Raw genomic sequence first — 13,428 nt, 5'->3', positions numbered from 1 at the left:
CACGCCGGTTATTTGTCATTCCAGCATGGCCATGCCACTCTATGTTCTAAAAAAAAAACAAACAACCCCCCAAATCCGGGTCCCATTCATTCTTCAATTATGCCTTTAGTCACTCTGTTTTATTATATTCAAACAGTCACTGTTAGTGCTCTTCACCACGACTTTCAGGTTGACGTCACTCCCTGCCTGCTGGCTGTCAGGACTGGGGGACGCCCCTCTCCCAGACTCACCTTCTTCCGGATGTCTTCATCGTTTGCTCCGAGAGAGGCATAGAGCTTGAATGCAGCCTGGCGAAGTTCATGAGCATGCTTTAAGTCATGATCAAGCTACAGGAGGAAAAAAAGATGTGTTCCAACCCAGTCCACAAATTAAATTTTCAATAAAACTAATAGAGTTGAAGAAAAAAGAATGCTTAACAGCTACTAACATATTAGTGCTGGTTATTTTGGGGTTTGGCTCACATATGTCTAAGACTTTGCTGGGTCTGTGTCAGGAAGACCTGGAATTCTTGCAGTTGTTTCTGTCTAAAATGCCATAACACTGGTATATGAAAAACCTTTGTGATCTTTGAGCCCTAAAAATTCAGTGTTTTTTTACTGGCACCAATGCTTGCTTGTACCAGTTGGTTTTTTTGGCCATGGGATATGGAATCTTAGTTCCCCAGCCAGAGACTGAATCTGTGCCCCCAGCAATGGAAGCGTGAAGTTCTAACCAGTGGACAACCAGGGAATTCCCCACCAGCTCTTTGAAACACCCTCACAAACATGGCATACTCAGGCCTTTGCAGCCCTAGAATACAGCTGATAACTTGAGTGCTGCTGAATCTTTGAGAAGGTTTTCCCAAACATTAATAGTGCTAGCCAAATTTCAGCATTTAAAAAGCTTTTTAGAAGCAGGAAAATCTTTGTAAAAATACTTAATAAACAACAGAAAACAGTAATCATTACTATCTGTCTATTACAGCTATCTGAGAGTTGTTTTCAGGAGACTTTTTTGGGATAAGTTTATTAAAATTACTGGTATGAAATAATTAATGCTGTCTTTCACATGCATAACTGGCTTTCTCAGTTATCAGTTCTTCCAAATACCTGATTTATCACCAAACTACCAAAAAGATAAAAAAGAAGTATGTTCTTAGGACACTTTCAGTGACTAAATACAAACCAGTAAATTTATAAGGCATATCAATAAATAATTTCACAACTAAGAGATATAACTTACTCATCCAAATGACGGCAACTTTTTCCAAATAAGTTGCCTTGGAAAACTTCACCCTTATGCAAAGATGTAGGTGTTGTTCATAATATTCTGAAACCCTCTTTTGAAAATTCCTAAAAACTGAATGGCATACTAGCAAGAAAACCTTGACAATTACATATTTTCATCAACTAAGAGAGTTTTAACTGTCACTGGTGTGTGAAGTTGGAGAAACCCAGCTGGGTAATGTCATTTAGAGTAACAACAACAAAAACTCCAGAGTAAAAAAAACTGAAACTCAGATGGGGTGGTTCTAAAGGCAATTCTTAAGTGTAGCTCCAAAAATATCTTGATCAAAGCAGGCACAGATTGTTTATGGGAGGAATCTCCCAAAATACAATATTCATTTTGATGTGTAAGCTCTAAAATATGTGTTCTTATGTTTTAACTACTTTCCAGTCATAACTCAGTAGAATACTGACTTGGACTTAAGTAAAGTATCGTGAAAATCACACATTATTAACATGCAAAAAGTCCCTTTTCGGTCTAGTATCCACACTTCTATGTCAGAAACCACTGTATCAAAAATAAAGATGACAAAACAAACTAATATTCAAGTTTAGGAGATTTTTAAAAGTCATTATTATTCCAGTTTTACTGTGATGGAAAAACCCTAGGAGAAGGGATAATCTATATACCAGTTAAATGTTTTGCATATATATAGGCTAGAAGTTCTTATAACTGTTTCTCTACTCTCATATCCATCAAAGTGTTCTATTTGCCTTGCTGGGATGGTCAACCAAAGGGGTTCATGAGGCTATAGTTAGGACTTGCTCATATATCTTTGTACTGGGAAGTACTGTGTTAGCTTGAGCAAGTAGTTAGAGGGAAAACAGACAAGGCAGGATGGTTCAATATAACCTACCACTTCTACTAGAAAAACAATACTATTGAAGGAAATGAAAGTGAAGTGGCTCAGTCCTGTCCGATTCTTTGCGACCCCATGGATTACACAGTCCATAGAATTCTCCAGCCCAGAATACTGGAGTGGGTAGCCTTTTCCTTCTCCAGGGGATCATCCCAACCCAGGGATCGAACCCAGGTCTGCCATATGGCAGGTAGATTCTTGACCAGCTGAGCCACGAGGGAAGCCCAAGAATACTGGAGTGCGTAGCCTATCCCTTTTCTAGCAGATCTTCCTGACTCAGGAATCAAACTGGGGTCTTCTGCATTGCAGGCGAATTCTTTATCAACTGAGCTATACTGAAGGAAGGGGAGGCACGAAACCTTAATATATAAAGGGCAGAGTACATTAATAAAAATATCAATGAAAGTTATTCTAGGCTCTTTCTGAGACAGAGAAAAGGTATACCCTTAATAGTTTGTTTTATTTTTAGTGTTAAATGCCAAAAGAACAGTTGCCTACCAGATGAAGTTTTTTGGAACCCAAGGGCAGGGGACAGGTCAAAAGAATAGTTTTTAAAATTTACCATTGGGACCAGTAGCATTAAAAACACAGTCACATATGTGAAACAGTACTGGTTACCATTTAAGAGGCAATGCTCTCTCTACTGTGACCTCCTTAAATAAACTTTCTCTAACAGAATGTTTATCTCTCATGCTTAGAGAAGTGCATATGACAAACAGGTTGAGAAAAACAAAGCCAAAAAAGAATATCTACCATTCTACGGAACTGATAGTTTGAGAAAAAGATAGTACAATTTGGTCCTTGATGCTTTCAAACTAGAGGTTAGGTGGTGCTTTACTGTCAACTACCAGGCCCAAAACACAGTATGAAACTGCAGAAAAGAAAGAGGAGATGGCAAAAGTTAGAAGAAAAGATAGGAAAAAACAGTGGCAGAGAGTAAAATAAAGCCACTCAGCCTCCTGGAACAGAAGATTATCTTTGTTCTAAAGAATGAGAATATAGCAACAGATGATTCTGGAACCTTGAAAAGGATTAGAGGATGTTGATAAAATGTCAATAACCCTAGCTTAGAGACCCTGCTATTTTGGGGTTAGGTGGGAATCAGGGATGAAATTTCTTGATTACCTCCTTACTAAAAAACTTAACAGACTGAATTCAAAAACTCATAAAGCAACATCATGTTCATTACCGAAAGTAAAAGATTTCTTTACTTAAAAGGGCTTTGAACTGTAATTTATCAAGTGGTTCAAAGTAGTGAACAGTAAGAAAATCTTTTTAAAAATCCCTCTCTTGAGCTGCTGAAAAGGAAAAGAGAACATACCCTTTTAATATCAGTGATGGCACTCACAGAGCTGGGATACTTGAAGTAATCAGCAAGCATGGCAATGAGGTGATCAGTAATGCTAGCAATTCTCTGCAGCTCAACATCTGGTTCAATCAGATAGGCGAGTGTCTCAGCTCCTTCAACTCTCTCCTCTAGTAACCTCTCCTTACTGCACATTCGAACCAAACAAGGCAATGTCTGGAAGGAGTGAAATTAATTATTTGCTTTTTTGGTAAAGGGAAAAGCATGATGGAGATCATATAGTAACTAAATTGACCCAATGGTTTTTACTGGGAGTGATGTTGGTAATCAAATATTTCAATAAAGACTTTCAGAGAATAAAAGGATTTTTTTTTGGAATGTAAAAACAAAATTCAGTGCGCATTAATCATTTACACTGGCACACTAAACTCACATATATTCAAAGCACTTTAGGCTTTTGTGATTGATGAGACTGAAGCTTTATCATACAACCTTACAAAAGGCATTCAAGAATCCCTAATATAACACTGCTGATGCTTCTGCCCTGTCTATGTATTTATTTACCTAAAATAATTCAGTTTAGTTAGGAAAAATTTTGCCTTAGAAAAAGCACACTATCTTTTCCTTGTGCTCAGATGCTCAGTTGTGTCCGACTCTTTGTGACCCCATGGACTGCAGTCTGCCAAGCTCCTCTCTCCATGGAATTTTCTGGGCAAGAATACTGGAGTGGGTTGCCATTTCCTACTCCAGAATCTTTTCCTTAATGAGTGTGTTATGGCTGGGATGACTTTCAATTTTTTGTTTAGAGATTACAAAAACAAAATACAGCTTTAAAAATTCAGTGATCTTCCCATTGCTCAGATTCTACCAGTTCTCCTCTAATCTAAGTGAATTGCACCAATCACAGTTCCTTGGTTCTCCAAAGAACTCCCTGGAATGACTGTGATATCAGTTTTACTTCTGAGGTCCTTTGAAAATTTTGGCTTGGTAATTAACCTACCTTAGATAAAGATAAAGATAGTGCTACGTCATGTCCAGCTTTGGCAATCCCATGAACTGTAGCCTGCCAGGCTCGTCTGTCCATGGGATTCTCCAGGCAAGAATACTGGAGTAGGTTGCCATTTCCTTCTCCAGGGGAACTTCCTGATGCAGGGATTAAACCCAGGTCTCCCACATTGCAGGCAGATGCTTTACTGACTGAGCTACGTGGGAAGGCCTACATTCAGTTCAGTTCAGTTCAGTTCAGTTCAGTTCAGTTCAGTCGCTCAGTCGTGTCTGACTCTTTGCGACCCCATGAATCACAGCACGCCAGGCCTCCCTGTCGATACATTAGGTTCTAATTAAAAATATCCCATGTTTATATTTCTAAGGCTGAAGAATTAACTTTAAAGGTTGATATGGAAATAGAAACTGAAATGTCAGAATTATATGCAGCTTTCCTCTACAACCACAGTCAACTATGTTTTGTTCTAAATTCCTTTTATAGCTTTACCACAGAGTTCAGCACTTCATTGTTCACTATTGATCTCTTATCAGGCTGGTTCCATCTTTAAGATACAACCCTAGGCTTCCAAGAAGAAAGCCTTATTCTTATTTTCCTTTGACTAGTTACCAACATTTATTAATACCATAAATTCACGGATTATTGAATTTAATGCTCACAACTACTATTCAAAGAAGATACTATTAAACAAGTTTATCAATGAGAAAGAAAAGTAGGGATAGAGCAGTTAAGTAAGGATTTGGAAGCCCTCAGTGCTCTATGCAGGGCTACCTACTTAGGGGTCCTCAGATCTCATTACATCAACTGTCTGCTTCACCAAAGACTAAAGGAAACATTAATCTTCTTAATGGTCTTTTATCCTTGGGTTCATTTTGAACACAGATAATGAGAGATTTCACACTCACAAAATGACACACTATTTACAGATTTTCTGTTTTTTAGAGTTAACAAGAAATTTAATGCATTTAATATATTATTATTATTCTCAATAACCCTGTGGGATAGATGAGCAGGAATTATTGCTCTCGTTTTCATAATTAGGAATCTGAGGCACCAAAAGAATAAGGGATGTGCCCAAGGCTACCAACCGAGTCACTGGTGGAAGTGCTAAAACCAGAATCCAGGTCTTAGGACTTTTAGGGCTAGTCTTTCATCTGGGCTTTTCAGAGTTCTAGTTGCATCTGACACACCACAATAATGATGACTGCTTTCAAGTGTTATTTTCTTATTCTTTCTCATTACACCTTTTTATTATCTGGCATGAGGGTGAAATTAAGTCTTCATCTGAAGAGTTAGCAAACTGCTTGCCTACAAAACTGTGTTGAAAACAGTGAAAATCAAGTATTAAAATATATTTTCTATTTAACTTGAATCTTATATATTTTTATAGTATTTACATCCTTCTAATTACCATAAAAGTGAAAAAGTTTGACACGCAAAGATTTACTTTGACTTTCAAAACACATCTAAAACCAATTTTTAAAAACTACAAGTCATCCCGCTGAAGAGCATGATGTTTTAATATTATTTCTTGCTGTGTTCAAATGCCGTAGTGATAAATATGTAAAAGGAAAAAGGAATATTAATATTTATAGTCAACGCTTAAATGGGTGGGTAATTTTCACATGTTTTTAGAAAGAATTAATTAGCTCACCTTTAATACAATACAGTTGTCATCTGTCCGAATTGCTCCAGCTCTACACATGTAAGTTAAACTGGAATAAGATGGCAGAAAGTAAGTTTTTGCTAGTATTTTAAAAATTAAAAAAAAAAACAAAAAAACTCTACTTGCTTTCAAGATATTATAGAGGAGAAAAAAGATACCTACTCTTACTTATGGTGAGGGAGAAGGTTTTGACACTTCCTTACCTGAGATTCTGTTAATTAAACAAAACTATCTGATATATGCAGACAGTAAGCCAGATATTTTTTAAATACCTACAAAATTGTTTCAAAATTAAATGGCCAAATGAGTGGATAAACATTAAAGCAAGGTGTTGGGCACATTTGAGTCCTTTATACTTCTCTCTATACTTTTTATGTTTGAAATTTTCCGTAACAAATAGGAAAAAAATTTTAAGTAAAATATAAAGTCAACAAAGTATCTAAGTTTAAATGAGGTTAAATTGGGATATTTCAAATCTAATAACAGTAAAATTATCACAGAAGAAGTATTTAACTTCTAATACAGCTATCCCTAAGATATTAACTAACTAGTCAGATGTTAACAGTAGTGGCTTTGAGAATTAGTTAATGATTTGGTTCTTCTGAAAAACAATTTACCCTCACAATTATATCTGACTTTGAATAAGAACAAAATTACTTTCTCCTCTCTAAGCAAGTACTGAACATTAAGCACTTAAATTAATGAATTTCCATTTTGAATTAGATTCCTTTTTAGGAGGGCAAAAAATAAAATAAAATACCCCATGTTATGGCTTTGAGGGAAAGCTTTAAACAAATCAGTAAAATTCCTTATTTATATTGTAGTAGTTAAATTCTTTATTACTGTTATCATTATCTTAAGATTTGTTACTGCATTGTTTTTTGAAGCCAGTTCCATGAGACCATTACCTTACTAACAAAAAGGCAAATGCTACTTTGAAGACGAAAAGCAGATGAACAAAAAATACAAACCACATAAATAAATAGAAAACAGAAAGTTCATGATGCAAGGATGATTCACTGAAAATTCCTCATCTGGGCCAAAATATTAGAGTCACAGCTTCTTAAATATTGTAACTAAACCATTCACTTAGCACAGAATCCTACACAACAAGTATTAACTCTATCTGGTAATGAATTGATAATTACAGAATTAACATGTATTGAATGCTTACTAGAGCCAGGAACTGTGCTAATAAGAACTTTAAATAACTATTTTATAAATGGTCTCTATGAGGAATCTTTGTTTTGTTTTTCTAAAAAGGAAGAAGTCACATTCTCTGAAATCATCCCTTGGTTATCAACTTCAACTAATTCTGTTTCTTTATATTCTCCTGACAATACTTAGCATAATCTGTGTTGGTTAAATCTGATCTAATTCTGTATTATTTCAACTGAAATACAGGAGAAGGGAATGTACTGAAGTAATTTTCTGCAGTCAGTCTTAGATGTTATGAGAGTTCTTGTTCTGCATGCAAACTGAGTACAAAACTCATAACCATTTAAGAAGATGACACAATCCCATGACTGTCAAACTTCAAAATCCCCAGACAAGATGGAGACTGAGAGTGAGCTGACTAGGCCGTCCACAGTAGACAACTCTCTCCCCACAGTAGACAGGTAAAGCTGTGTCTTTCTCCCACACCATCTTCACTTTTACCATTTTGCCGATGTCAGCTGCATCTCAATGGGCTTATCCCTCTGTAACATCTTCACAAAAATCTGTGGTAACAACTCTCCATCAACCAAAACTAGAAATAAAACAGGTAACAAGGAGTAAGGAATTTTTTAAATCTACAAAGTTCATAAATTAAATCATGTAGGTGCCACTGAAAGTTCCAGCCTACCATTTACCAGGGTCATCGAAACCTGGGGGTTTTCAAAAGCTAAAACTGAGAAGCATTTCAGTGCTTGCATTCGAACCTATAAAAATAAACAAAGCATTTATTTTAATTTTGCAAATACAAATTTTAATCTCTCAGATTCTAAACTCTTCTGAAGAAATAACTATTTAAACCTGCTTAGAGTACTAAAGGAAGGGTTTGAGGGAATAAATATAAGACTTGTATATCTGAAAAGTACAGTAAATTAAAATTAATTATAAAAAGTTAAAATTAATTTTGAAATAATGGAAAAGAAAGAATAGGAAAGAAGTAGCAACTAAAACTGAACTAGATAAATTTCAATCAAATTTAAAAGAATGCTGTAAAAAATACAATGTTGATAAGGCAAAGGGAACTTAATAACAATAATAACTAATTGCTTTTCAAGTGAGACATTTCTTCTTCCCAAATTGCAAACGAGAGAACTGAAGAGAAGACCAAAAAAAGTATTCTTATAGTTGTGTATGGCATGGGAAGTGGGGGAAGAGAACAGGAAAGAAAGTTATAAAAAAGTTCAAAAAAGGACTAATTCAACTTTAGTAATACTTACATATTGTGTTTTGTTGTTTTTGTTTGGTTGCTAAGTCGTGTACAACTCTTTGCAACCCCATGGACAATAGCCTGACAGGCTCCTCTGTCCATGGGTTTTCCCAGATAAGAATACTGGAATGGATTGCCATTTCTGTCTCCAGGGGATCTTCCCAACTCAGGGATCAAACTTGTATCTTCTGCATTAGCAGGTGGACTCTTTACCACTGAGCCATCAGGGAAGCCTGTATGAATTATGCTGCTGCTGCTAAATCACTTCAGTCGCGTCCGACTCTGTGTGACCCCACAGACGGCAGCCCACCAGGCTCCCCTGTCCCTGGGATTCTCCAGGCAAGAACATTGGAGTAGGTTGCCATTTCCTTCTCCAAGGCATGAAAGTGAAAAGTGAAAGTGAAGTCGCTCAGTCGTGTCCAACTCTTAGCAACCAAATGGACTGCAGCCCACCAGGCTCCTCCGTCCATGGGATTTTCCAGGCAAGAGTACTGGAGTGGGTTGCCATTTCCTTCTCCATGAATTATGCTACTATACCTCAAAACTAGGTAATTGGTCTGGGATGACACCAAGGCTCAAATTCTTGACCATACACAACATAGTTTATTAAGTTGTTAGTTTTCATTCTTTCTGTTCAGTTTTCACCAAATGACCTAATCCTTACTTCTAAGTCTGAGTAAGGTTCTTCTGTGGAGCCCAAGAGTGGCAGGATAGGTAGCTGGGATGTGAGGAAGCCCTGTCCCTCACTTGGGTGATGCTCTGCAGCACAAGCACAAGCCCACAGGTAGAATCTAGAATATGTTCATAACACTTTGTGAGTGGAGCAAAAGTAGTTATCAAAACCTTTTTCCTTCTACAACCTGTAACTTGCCATAGTACATAAGGAAGTCTAGTGTGGAAAAGAAAAGAAAGAAATGGAGGAAGAACTAGGGGAATTAATGAAGCTAGAGGATGGAAAAGAAGAACAGTAGATCACCACCCTAGCAACTGTTTGTTGATGTGTAAGTGCTGACTGGTCTCAGCCTACAATGCTCTGTGCAAAGCAGAGGAAGCAGTTCTAGCATATACTTCTTCCCCTTGCCTCTAGCTAGTTTCAAGCTGGTTCCAGTCCCCATTCCTATCCTTGTGAGATCTTCACCAAGATCTATTAATAACTCTGGATGTCTGGGGTAGGGAAAACATACATATTAGCAGGCCATACCTGCAATAAAGCTAAGGACCACAACAGCAGACTAGGATCAGCATAAATGGATAGAAGACAAGAATGACTGCTTCTCTGCTCTAAAAGAAATTCCTACCATACTTAGTTCTAATGTGACACAAGAAAGACAATGTCCCAATATTTGCTACAACTTACCAGTGGGACAATACTGAAATGATCGAAGTTTTAACTAAATGCCTGATAGAATATCATGATAGTGCTTACCTATATATAAAAGACAGTAAAGAAATTAAATTAACACACCTGAAAACCCTTGATTTTCTTTAACTCAAAATACAAAATAGAACACATTTTAAGTGTTGATATATATGTGGGTATATGCTATAAGTTTTGGAGAAGGAAATAGCAACCCACTTCGGTATGCCTGCCTGGGAAATTCCACAGATAGAGGAGCCTGGCAGGCTACAGCCCATAGGGTTGCAAGAGTTGGACATGACTTAGCAATTAGACTACTAACACCATGCTGGAAGTTTGAGTCAATTGTGGTTAAATAAAGATTTCAAATAGGAAGTCAATCCTGATCTAGCAAGCGAGCCCCTGCTCCTACAAACTTCAAGGTACATGCAACTTTGGCACTGACACCATACCAAAAGAGACTACTGATGATCACAAGTAAAAATCAAATCGCAATTTATACCACAACCATATCCTAAAAAAAGAAAAAAAAAGCAAAAGCAAGGTAGATTGTTTTTAAAAGCATTCTATAGGAAAAACAATGCCTCACAACATTATACTGATAAAATACGATTCTTGATCACAATATCTATCAAAGAAACAACAAAATGTGGGCCTCTTTCCCGACCAAGACTCTAAAAACCAAAAATAAAATATAAAAATCAGGCCATAATTTTTAACATCTTACTTTGTAAGATACTGAGGTTAGTAGGTGAGCAATATTCTGAACTGCACCATGGTTAAATAAAATTGTTTGATGATCTGGACCCTGTAAGAAAAGATAAAATATATTAAGAAGAACAATAATTCATTCCAATAATACAGTTACTTAAAAGGGGAAAACCACATTCATTGCAATGTAGAATTTTCAGTTCTACATTTGTATAAACCCATTCCCAAAGAGCAGGGTAGACACTGTTTTTAGTCCTGCAAAGGGATGTCACAGTTTACCTCTCATCTCAGTTCTCTAGAACGGCTCGCTGGCCCCTTACCTCCCCAGAATAAGGAAGGGGGCACAGAATATTCTGATATTGGCCCTCATCATCATAGCAATAGAAGCACTCCAAATTTTGCATTTCACTTGTACACCCTTATCCCCTATGCCCAAGGAGACAGTGCAGTCATTCTTACAACTTAAGACTGATGACTTAGTCAAAGGAAGTCTAAAACTAATCAGCTGCAAGAGAAACTAGACCAGAGCCCAAGCTACCTCAACACATCAGGGAGGTCTGAGCAGTGGATGGTGGGAAACAACACTCTGTAACTGGGAAGTAAACATGTTTTAGTTCTCTTTCTCTCTCATTTCTTTAAAAATTACTACTTCTTAGAGTTAGTAGGCGAAGAAATAGGAAAATTCAGGTATTTTATTCTTTACCTGAAGAATAAAATACCTGTTTTCTACTAATCAATTTACTGAAGATCTTCAAAGTGGCTAAAGGTTAAGGCAAGGCTTGGATTTTCCCAGTACTTAATTCATTTCTTTTATATCCCACCCATCCACTCAAATAATGAAAAGTCAATTAAAGCCAAGAAAGGATGGTATTTCATGTCTATCATTATTTAGGAGATAAAAGTGTAGCATCAAAAAGTAGGCTATCTGTCTGGATTCAACAGAAGAAACCAGTTCCTAGCGTAAAAAAAGAGCTCTCAAACCGCTTCTCCAATTCACTGTTTAGCTAATAACGATACAGATGCTCATTCTTTCTTAGACCAAAATGTCCATCATTTGAAGTGGAAAGATTAGCATTTTCTTACCTCCGAGTAGTAAAAGAGCCATATTCTATTTTATAGGCTCCTAAATATTTTATTTATTATAAAGAGTACTTAAAAAAAAAAAACAGCAATTTCTCTCTTAATTTCCACACATTTAAAAAACTGAAGTTTAATTGATCCTATACATTTTCTAACTTCTAATCACTACATAATATTCCACAGTTTACTCATGCAAACCCCCATTACATATTTTAAGTAGTTTCTAATGTCACACTATTATAAACAATGTTTTGTTGAATATTAGTAAAGTGGCATCTCAGTGCAGATCCTTAGGGTATGAGGACAAATTCCCAGAGTACAACTTCTTGATATTATTTATCAGTATATATCCACTCAGAACAGTACAAACTTGCTTTTATAATAACTGAAAATACTGACACTCCCAGGGCACAGGCTTGAAGTGTATTCTTTTCCTACCTCATTCTCACCCATGCATCTGCAGTTACAATTATAGGTACTCCTTATTGGGTACCTGCTACATGTGGGGCCCTGCTCTAAAAGCTCTCTATTTGAATTGACTCATTTGAAACATGAGTCTCTGGCTTATTCATTACAAGGGTAGTGGTGGAGACTATGATGGGGAAGCCAAGGAAAAGAAGGGTCTTCTAAGAATTTGATCCATTTTTTTCTTACCTATTAATAAATACATAACTAGAATAAATTATGAAGAGAAGCCTCAGTTAGCCTTGGCTTACAAATTTTAACATGCTGACTTATATACAGGTAATGTTCAACAGAACAGCTAAGTGGGCAGGGGGCTGCTTTTACTCCCTGCACTTCACTGCTCTCCCATTGTATTCAGCCAATCTGTTCCCGCTTTCAGGTGATCTAATACTAATAGATTATTTTATACTCTTCAAGACATTTTACATATATACAAACAAATATCCAAATATATTCTTTCCTCCATTTTAACACAAATGGTAAACTAATGCTATATATTTATATATAAAAAATACTATATAAAAATACTTGTTGTATAGTTGCTAAGTTGTGTCTGACTCTTTTGTGACCCCATGGACTGTAGCCTGCCAGACTCCTCTGTCTATGGGATTTCCCAGGCCAAAAAACTGGAATGGTTGCCATTTCCTTCTCCAGGGGACCTTCTCAACCCAGAGACTGAACCCATGATGCCTACATTGGCAGGTGGATTCTTTACCACTGAGCCACCAGGGAGGCCCGATATAAATACTACATATATACACATATAGTTAGACATTTAGATTGTTTTCAGTCTTGGAGTTATGTTTAGAAATTATGGTGAAACACAAAGCAATTCTCTGTTCTCCATCATTTACAAGATATTGTACCTTTTAATTCCTCACATTCTTTGTCCAAATTGCAGCAAATATGTTACAAAAGAACCTCTTCCTTCTCTCTGTGGTTGTACACAGGATTGTGTAAAAACAATTACAATGAAGGAATTAGTGGCTGAGCCAACTAAAGAGGAGGAACTATTGTTCTCTTCTTCTTAAGTCTCTCCTGAATCTCTCCAAATCAACTTGCATGAACCTGGAGTTAGTGAAGCAGTCTCCTCAGGGTAGGAAGTACATAAGCCCTCATGTTCCTAAACTAAACACCAAATCATTGGTCTCAAAATCTGAATAACTGCTTAGGATGTGGCAACAACTTAGAAGTTAGGATTTCAATCAATATTATTACTAGCCTTCTTTTGCTTCTTAATAAATCAAGGAGGGAATTTCAAAACTTTAATGATAACTTTAAAGCTTAGAACAC

The 13,428-nt window shown here is 36.6% G+C and overlaps 1 protein-coding gene across 7 annotated transcripts in view; it reads right to left on the bottom strand.

The window, feature by feature from the left end:
- The window catches only part of ARMC8 (armadillo repeat containing 8), a 105,751-nt gene that overhangs the window by 46,399 nt on the left and 45,924 nt on the right, over window positions 1-13,428 (bottom strand). For 5 of the 7 annotated variants that reach the window (XR_005719729.1, XM_040233452.1, XM_040233444.1 and 2 more), the window contains 6 exons: window positions 10,607-10,687; window positions 7,947-8,022; window positions 7,760-7,850; window positions 6,089-6,149; window positions 3,447-3,647; window positions 231-326 (listed from right to left, as the gene is read on the bottom strand). Coding sequence is in view for 6 of the 7 variants with exons in the window: in XM_040233452.1 (XP_040089386.1) it covers window positions 231-326; window positions 3,447-3,647; window positions 6,089-6,149; window positions 7,760-7,850; window positions 7,947-8,022; window positions 10,607-10,687 (606 nt within the window). In the remaining variant the exon portion in view is untranslated. The remainder of the gene's footprint in view (window positions 1-230; window positions 327-3,446; window positions 3,648-6,088; window positions 6,150-7,759; window positions 7,851-7,946; window positions 8,023-10,606; window positions 10,688-13,428) is intronic. The other 2 variants (XM_040233489.1, XM_040233477.1) reach the window with 1 other exon arrangement.

Source organism: Oryx dammah, unplaced genomic scaffold, assembly GCF_014754425.2.
Source record: "Oryx dammah isolate SB20612 unplaced genomic scaffold, SCBI_Odam_1.1 HiC_scaffold_2, whole genome shotgun sequence".
NCBI lineage: Eukaryota > Metazoa > Chordata > Mammalia > Artiodactyla > Bovidae > Oryx > Oryx dammah.
Note: the sequence above shows the minus strand (reverse complement) of the source record. Positions and strands in the feature narration are given on the sequence as shown.